General features: G+C 36.7%; 1 protein-coding gene across 3 annotated transcripts in view; it reads right to left on the bottom strand.

Annotated features, from left to right (window-relative positions):
• Positions 1-309: 309 nt before the first annotated feature.
• The window catches only part of LOC144974953 (putative glutamate receptor), a 42,030-nt gene continuing 32,860 nt past the window's right edge, over positions 310-9,479 (bottom strand). For 2 of the 3 annotated variants that reach the window (XM_078918495.1, XM_078918497.1), the window contains 3 exons: positions 4,778-9,172; positions 3,653-3,962; positions 310-3,588 (listed from right to left, as the gene is read on the bottom strand). In XM_078918495.1, the coding sequence (XP_078774621.1) occupies positions 8,873-9,172 (300 nt within the window). In that variant the 3' untranslated portion in view covers positions 310-3,588; positions 3,653-3,962; positions 4,778-8,872. Of the gene's footprint in view, positions 3,589-3,652; positions 3,963-4,777; positions 9,173-9,479 lie in introns of those variants that run through there. The other variant, XM_078918496.1, reaches the window with a different exon arrangement.

The raw sequence follows: 9,479 nt of genomic DNA, 5'->3' as shown, positions 1-9,479 counted from the left end.
ATGCCTTGTGTATAACAGTGGAGATTGTTCTACCAGTGGGGCAATGTCTTGTGTATGACAGTGGAGATTGTTCTACCAGTGGGGCAATGTCTTGTGTATGACAGTGGAGATTGTTCTACCAGTGGGGCAATGCCTTTGTGTATGACAGTGGAATGGGGCAATGGGGGGCTGAAGAGGGACTTAATGTGATAGAATGATCAGCTTAAGTCCGAAAATAAGTTCACATATTTTTTGTTACGAGCTATGGTGAAATAAGTAAATGGAAATAGTTTTCTTTAAAAATAATAATTTTCAGTAGACTTGAATTAATTCTGAATTATTATTTTTTTATTGAAATAAAGCAAAATATGTCAAAATGAACACACAATTAAAGTCAGACATGAACGAATCAAGTACAACTAGATATCTACTCATCTTGTAAAATAGACTGTTGAGTGATCATGGTAATGGTCGACGTGTGAGATGATGAGAGTAATGGCGATGAAATGAAGATGTCGATTACAATAATAACAACAATGGTAACTACTACTATTGCTACTTACTACTAAAAAAATCCCAAAAAATTGAGCTTTTACACGGCGCAATATCCACTAAATGTGGTCAAAGCGTTTCATAAGGGGTCATTGATCAACAGCAGCGCCAAGACAGAACGTCTGTTAGGCGATACTACAGTTGTTTTTCTGACAGAGACGACGCTGTTAACGGCTGGGTACTCATTTTATACCTGAGTACGGTGAGAGAATGTGAGTAAAGTGCCTTTTCCAAGAACTGAACTATGTGCGAGCGAGGCTCGAACCTAGGACCTTCAATCCAAAAGCGAGTGAAGACCACAATTGTGAAAACAGGGATTGTACATACAAAAGAGTTACCTCTTTCATTCATTGAAGAATGAAGTATAATGCTGGTCGGCGTATGTGTGTGTGTGTAGTATAACACTGGTCGGTTAGTTTAGAGTATAAAACTTTATCGGTGAGTGTAGTAAAACGCTTGTCGGTGTGTGTAATATAACACTGGTTGATAACACTGGTCGGTGAGTGTGGTATAACAATGGTTGGTGAGTGTAGTATAACACTGGTCGGTGGGTGTAGTATAACACTGGTCAGTGAGTGTAGTATAACACTGGTCAGTGAGTGTAGTATAACACTGGTTGGTGAGTGTGGTATAACACTGTTGTGAGTGTAGTATAACACTGGTTGTGAGTGTAGTATAACACTGATTGATGAGTGTAGTATAACACTGGTTGGTGAGTGTAGTATAACACTGTTGATGAGTGTAGTATAACACTGGTTGGTGAGTGTAGTATAACACTGGTTGGTGAGTGTAGTATAACACTGGTGGTGAGTGTAGTATAACACTGTTCGATGAGTGTAGTATAACACTGGTTGTGAGTGTAGTATAACACTGGTTGTGAGTGTAGTATAACACTGGTCAGTGAGTGTAGTATAACCTGTTCGATGAGTGTAGTATAACACTGGTTGGTGAGTGTAGTATAACACTGGTCGTGAGTGTAGTATAACACTGGTAGTGAGTGTAGTATAACACTGTTGTGAGTGTAGTATAACACTGGTCGTGAGTGTGTAGTATAACACTGTCATGAGTGTAGTATAACACTGGTCAGTGAGTGTATATAACACTGGTCATGAGTGTAGTAAGTAGTGATGATAACACTGGTCAGTGAGTGTAGTATAACACTGGTCGATGAGTTTGGTGTGAGTATAACACTGGTGTGAGTGTAGTATAACACTGGTTGGTGAGTGTAGTATAACCTGTTGATGATTTGTGTATAAACACTGGTTGGTGAGTGTAGTATAACACTGTTGGTGAGTGTAGTATAACACTGTTGTGAGTGTAGTATAACACTGGTTGGTGAGTGTTGTATAACACTGGTTGGTGAGTGTAGTATAACACTGTTGATGAGTGTAGTATAACACTGGTTAGTGAGTGTAGTATAACACTGTTGATGAGTGTAGTATAACACTGGTTGGTGAGTGTAGTAAACACTGATTGATGAGTGTAGTATAAACACTGTTGATGAGTGTAGTAAACCTGTTGTGAGTGTAGTATAACACTGGTTGGTGAGTGTAGTATAACACTGGTTGGTGAGTGTAGTATAACGCTGTTCGATGAGTGTAGTATAACACTGTTCGATGAGTGTAGTATAACACTGGTTGGTGAGTGTAGTATAACGCTGTTCGATGAGTGTAGTATAACGCTGTTCGATGAGTGTAGTATAACACTGGTTGTGAGTGTAGTATTACGCTGTTCGGTGAGTGTAGTATAACACTGGTTGGTGAGTGTAGTATAACACTGGTTGGTGAGTGTAGAATAACACTGTTCGGTGAGTGTGGTGTAAAACTAGTTGGTGTGTGTAGTATAACACTCTTGGTGAGTGTAGTATAACTCTGGTTGGTGACTGTAGTATAACGCTGTTCGATGAGTGTGGTATAACACTGGTGGTGAGTGTGGTATAACACTGGTTGGTGAGTGTAGTATAACGCTGTTCGATGAGTGTAGTATAACACTGGTCAGTGAGTGTAGTATAACGCTGTTCGATGATGTAGTATAACGCGTTCGGTGAGTGTGGTATAACACTGGTTGGTGAGTGTAATATAACACTGGTCGGCGAGTGTATATAACACTGGTAATGAGTGTGGTATAACACTGTCGGTGAGTGTGGTATAACACTGGTTGGTGAGTGTAGTATAACACTGGTTGGTGAGTGTAGTATAACACTGATTGATGAGTGCAGTATAACACTGGTCGGTGAGTGTGTATAACACTGGTTGGTGAGTGTAGTATAACACTGGTTAGTGAGTGTAGTATAACACTGGTTGGTGAGTGTAGTATAACGCTGTTCGATGAGTGTAGTATAACACTGTTCGATGAGTGTAGTATAACACTGGTTGGTGAGTGTAGTAAAACGCTGTTCGATGAGTGTAGTATAACACTGGTTGGTGAGTGTAGTAAAACGCTGTTCGATGAGTGTAGTAAAACACTGTTCGATGAGTGTAGTATAACACTGGTTGGTGAGTGTAGTATAACACTGATTGATGAGTGCAGTATAACACTGGTCGTGAGTGTGGTATAACACTGGTTGGTGAGTGTAGTATAACACTGGTAGTGAGTGTAGTATAACACTGGTTGGTGAGTGTAGTATAACGCTGTTCGATGAGTGTAGTATAACGCTGTTCGATGAGTGTAGTATAACACTGATTGATGAGTGCAGTATAACACTGGTCGTGAGTGTAGTATAACACTGGTTGGTGAGTGTAGTATAACACTGTTGGTGAGTGTAGTATAACACTGGTTGGTGAGTGTAGTATAACACTGGTTGTGAGTGTAGTATAACACTGGTTGGTGAGTGTAGTAAACACTGTTAGATGAGTGTAGTATAACACTGGTTGGTGAGTGTAGTATAACACTGGTTGGTGAGTGTAGTATAACACTGATTGATGAGTGTAGTATAACACTGGTTGGTGAGTGTAGTATAACACTGGTTGTGAGTGTAGTATAACACTGGTTGGTGAGTGTAGTATAACACTGGTTGGTGAGTGTAGTATAACACTGGTTGGTGAGTGTAGTATAACACTGTTGTGAGTGTATATAACACTGTTGTGAGTAGTATAACACTGGTGGTGAGTGTGTATAACACTGGTGTGAGTGTAGTATAACACTGGTTGTGAGTGTAGTATAACACTGGTTGGTGAGTGTAGTATAACACTGGTTGATGAGTGTAGTAAACACTGGTTGTGAGTGTAGTATAACACTGGTTGGTGAGTGTAGTATAACACTGTTGATGAGTGTAGTATAACACTGATTGATGAGTGTAGTATAACACTGGTTGGTGAGTGTAGTTTAACATCCTTTGTCAAAATAACAATAATCATGTATGAATAGAATAGAATGGTGAATGAGGTGATGATGCAGGAATGTCATTTTTGATGTCTGAATTCTTCGCAGGGCTATGACGATGCTTGAGTTCCTGGTGTAGTTGTTGTGTGAAAAGTTGTAGTATTTACCTTTTTTTATAAATGAGCATGCAATTAGTAGGTATAAATATTATGAGCACCAACACTGCTAAGTAAAACTGACACAACATTGACGGTGATTGATTATTATACATTTGACACATTGGAAAACGAACCATTTCAATAACACGATTGAAAAGGAAAGTGACGAGCTGCCGAATTCATATGATGTATGATAGTATAATGGGTGATTGGTTGTGAATGGTGATTATGATAAAGATAACACTGTACATAAATATTATACAATCACTCGATGGTGCAATAAAACGTTACAGAAATATAGATAAATAAAAATCCGATTAAAACGTTTATCGATTAACACGAATTACTGTATTGTTAGGTAATAACACTGGTGGGTGGTGTAGTATAACACTGGTGGTGAGTGTAGTAATATACACTGGTTTGGTGTGAGTGTAGTATAACACTGGTTGGTGAGTGAAATAGGTGATTATGAGTAGTATAACACTGGTGATGGATAGTGTAGAGGTGTATATAACACTGTTGGGTGATAGAGTGTAGTATATAACACGGTTGGTGAGTTGTAAGTTTATAACACTTGTGTGTAGTTGGATGTATTGGGTGTATTTAAAACTGATTTGATGAGTGTGTAGTAATAACACTTTGGTGGTGAGTGTGAAGTTTAACATCCTTTGTGACAAATAACATAAGTCATGTATGAATAGAATAGAATGGTGAATGAGGTGATGATGCAGGAATGTCATTTTTGATGTCTGAATTCTTCGCAGGGCTATGACGATGCCTTGGAGTTCCTGGTGTAGTTGTTGTGGAAAAGTTGTATATTTACATTTTTTTTTAAATGATGCATGCACATTAAGACGGATTAAATTATTATGAGCACCACACTGATAACATCAAAACTGACCACAACATTGAACGGTGATTTGATTTTTATACATTTTGACACATTTGGAAACGAACCCATTTCAATAACATCGATTGAAAAGGAAGGTGACGAGCTGCCGAATTCATGATGATGATGAATATGATGATGGTGGTGATTGTGGTTGTGATGGTGATTAAGATAAAGATATAAACTGTACATCAAATACTTATACAATACACTTCGAATGGCTGCAATAAAACGTGTACAAAAATAGATAAATACAAAATCCGATTAAAACGTTTATCGATTAACACGAATATTACTTTATTTAATGGCTTATGGGAACCGAGTTTGAAAGGAAAATCGGCATGTCTCATGCTCACTGATTCTCAACCATCCCAGAAAAATGAAATTAAATTAATCAGACGAGAGAGAAAAATGATCAAAAAGCTCTTTTTTTGCCAAGCAACTCACTCACTCACTTATTCCCCTGACCAGTTTATCGTCGGGGGGACATGCGGGATGCAGACTTCACAACCTCGCGCCATTCATCACGGTCTCTGGCCTTTTTCAGGCCTGTCCACTCTTTGATGTTGTCTTGTCCTAGTTTTTCTGTCTTCCCCTTCTTCTCTATCCCTTCATAGTGCCATGCATGCCACGTAACCCAGTGGTCAGATATCTAGACCTCCCTCTTATCATGAATGACTTTCTGAACGAAAAACCATGCTGTCTTTAAAACCAACATATTTTTATATGTTAAGCAGAGATGAGAAAAAAATCCTTAACTGACCAGCAAGAGCTACTGTAGAAAATCTCAACATGTCTTCATTGATGTTTTGTTTCCTATGAGTTACTTTTTATGGAAAAAAGCTCTTATTTTATGCAGGATATCATGAAACCTTTTTCAGATCCGAGGACGGGCTTCAGGCCGAAAAGGAAACTAATTACATGCCAATACCTTGAAGAGAACCATTGTATCCTAAACAGCAGATCACACTTCACACATACATGTTAAAGAAAAGCTTGAAAACAAATGTATCAGGCTCAAGAGAACTCAACATTGGAACTGAAGTTAAAGAGAGTTGAAGAAGTAGAAGACTTCATTATTTAGGATTAAAAATAACAAATGATGGAAACTCAGAAGATGATATAAACAGAGTATTCAATTCAAGGCAAATCCAGCATTTGAAATGCTGAAAGAAATTTCGAGATCCAAAGACTACAGACCAAAACCACGTCGAAACTGTTCAAAACGCTTGTATGGCAGTGAATGTTGGAAAGTAAAAACGGAATTGACAAATATATTGGAATCGTTTCAAAACAAAGAGACTAACTCCAAATAATTTTAGGGATATTTTGGCCCAACAAATTTATAAAAGAGAAAAGGCAGATACAGTGAGCATAGCTACAATTATAAAGAGACGCAGATGGAGATAGCTAGGACATGTTGCCAAAGGTAGACACAAAGAAACCTGGAGAAGATCCATGGATAAAGAGTTTAATGTGACTGGCCTAACCTGGAATAACATCGGTGTCCAAGAAAGTCCCTGGTGGATGCCTTATGCGCCCAATTGCCCGATGAGGATTAAGTAAGTAAACAACAGATCACACTTCAAACATACAGGTTTGAAAATTTGGGTTCTACTCGTTGAGTAATTATGAAGCCTACTGAAATAGCGGATTTTCTCTGCCAAACTGTCGGTATTTCATCATTAAACATAAGCTATTTACAAATACGTGGAAAAATGCTTTACGTAGAGAATATACAAATCATCAATTTGACAACTGTGTTCGATTATTTCATGTATAGACTTACATATATCGAGTTATAATGTGTTAAAAATTCGTCAAAAATTATTTACAAAATAGAATAAAATCAATTATTATTTTAGATATCAAAGGTAACTAATATTATATTACAAATTAAAGCTGTATAGCATAGGCGTTTTACTGAGTTAAAAATATAACCACAAGACAACAGTTGACTTTGTATACATGAAATAGAAAAACACAATTTGATAAGCATAACATATTCTCTTCAAATTCATACTTTGAAAATATTACCAAATGATATTTACATTTAAAGTCTTTAAATTTATATTACAAATCAAAACTGTATAGCATAGGTGTTTTAATGAGTTAAAAATATAACCACAAGACAACAGAAAAACACAATTTGATAAGCATAACATATTCTCTTCAAATTTATAATTTGAAAATATTATTACCGATTGTTATTTAAATGTAAAGTCTTCAGCATTTTATAAGATAAAAGAATAGAAATATTTCGATTACATAAATCATCATTAAAATGATAATAAAAAGCTTGAATGCGTAAGACAAAGACTATGTCTTCTTTCGTTCTTATCACCAATGTTCTTCCCCTTTTAGTCTCAGACCTCTCGCGATACTTTTAATTCATGTCAGTTCAGTGTTATGTGATTATTTATTTTATTATGGTTTTAAGATATAACAAATATTTATTTGAAATTCTGCTAAATCAGAAATAATTAGACAAAACACGTATACCTCTAAAACACGGATTGTGGTGACGGGTGGCATGACCTGACACTACAGTTCATACACATTTTCCATTATTTAAAAATTTGACCATAAACTTGACCACAAATATCGATCGATTTAAATGACCCTCATCTTGATAAAAAGTCTCAAACCTGGGAGGTTTTTTTTTTGCAAGGTCCCAGTTTTAAGAATGTTTGCCAAGATGAGAGTCATTTAGATTGATCGATATTTGAAGGACGACTTTTCTGGCCAAAATTTTAAATACGTGTCTTTCCAGAGAACGGCAATTAACTGGTTAGAATTAGGCGATTCATTAAAAGATGGACAAGTCTGAAGTCACAATTTAAAATTTTAAATGCCAAATTTTCATGATCGATTCATACCAATAAAACTACTAAGCAATACGTGTAAAAATAATCAGCAATGTGCTTTATCTGGCAGTAAATACACGATAGAATAACATGATGAATCATCAAGTCTACATTTATATCCTGATGTAGACTACTCGATCCCGCAGCGTGCAAGAATCCAGTAAGTACTGTATCAACCTTACCACTTACAATTGCACGCTTTTTGTGACCAAACATACAGAGACGTCAATCAGATAATCTGACACCTCTTTTCTCAAAAAAAAATTGAAGCGATTTCTGAGGTATAAAACTTTTTGATAGTTTTGCTGCCAGATCAATTTATCAATGTACAATTGTGAAATGAAAGGTGACTAGTCAGATGAGATAAATGTGTTTTGTCTGTGTACGGCGATAGCATGTTTTACACTAGGCAGAAAATCTGAAACTGATGTCCATCTCCGAAAGTTCACGTAAAAAGCATATCTTGAGGACCAACTGTCTCGCGCCTAAAGCCAACAAGTAGATCTCGTCTAAATGCCGTGTCGATCCATATCTCGTGGTCATGTTCATCACACAACATACGCTATCACTAAGACATGAGTATTGTCCACTGTATTGATGTAGAAAAAGGAAACTGAAGAACTCTAATTTTATATCGAACGTCCCGACCTCTCAGCTTCTGTCTTGGTATCTGGCAGTTTACTTTTGGAGAAAGGCTCTAATCTTGGTGGTCACGATAGAGTCAAACAACGTTAGTCGATTTTTAAAAAACCCAACAGAATAAAATGCTGCATGTATCATCCTAAAAGTTAATTCTATTTATCCACCAGCAGAAATAAATATTGTAAAGCGCTTCGTTTCAACAACTCCATAATAACGGGATTGAGATCTTGTTCAATTTAAGCTCGTTTGGTTAAACTGGCAACTCCCTCAAATTGAATATTCCGATGTGCAGACAAAGAAAAGAAATATTTAAACGAGCTTTTGACTCAACATCAGCAAGCTCCAGACATGTTGATGGGAAACACATGATACACCATGCTCTTAAAGCATTGTAATAAACATCTCGATAAACCAAGCCCCTGCAATATACATTTCATATGTATACTTATAGACGATTAATCTTCCTATCCCACAGTGTCTTCGGAGTTGTTTTGATTTATTTCCGTAGCATTTTCAGATTCATTTTCCATAACTTTTGTTTCATCGACTTCTTTCTCGTTTTCATTGACGATGACAACCTCGATGCTGGTGTTTCCTTTGATTGGTGGGTCCACCTTGTTGGACAACTTTTCTTCTTGCAGTTTATTGTTAACCTTGACAATTGGGCACGGCGGAGGGCTTGACCTTGGGGCTCTCACGATTTTAGAGGATCCAGTGTTAGCCGTATTTAGAGGCTCTCTTTCTTGTTCCTCATTTGGCTCCTTCTGTACAAAAAAAAATTAAAATAAATAATAAATTAAAAAAACAACAAAACACACACACACACACACACACACACACACCCACACAAAACCAACAATCACAATGAATACATAATAGTGATAATTTATAGAGCAGACACTGGTAAGATAAAGATCTGAAAAACTACCAGACAAAGCAAGAAAATAAAAATACAAATTTTAAAAATAACATCCCAAAGAATCCGTCTTCCTCGACTGGGGAAGACTATAATTTTTGTGGTGTTTTTTAGTTCTAGTATTTTTCTTTATTGCTTTGTCTGATACTGTTACA

This window comes from Berghia stephanieae, chromosome 6 (genome assembly GCF_034508935.2).
Source record: "Berghia stephanieae isolate SIO BIC M18660-M18661 chromosome 6, UCSD_Bste_1.3, whole genome shotgun sequence".
NCBI classification, from domain to species: domain Eukaryota; kingdom Metazoa; phylum Mollusca; class Gastropoda; order Nudibranchia; family Aeolidiidae; genus Berghia; species Berghia stephanieae.
Note: the sequence above shows the minus strand (reverse complement) of the source record. Positions and strands in the feature narration are given on the sequence as shown.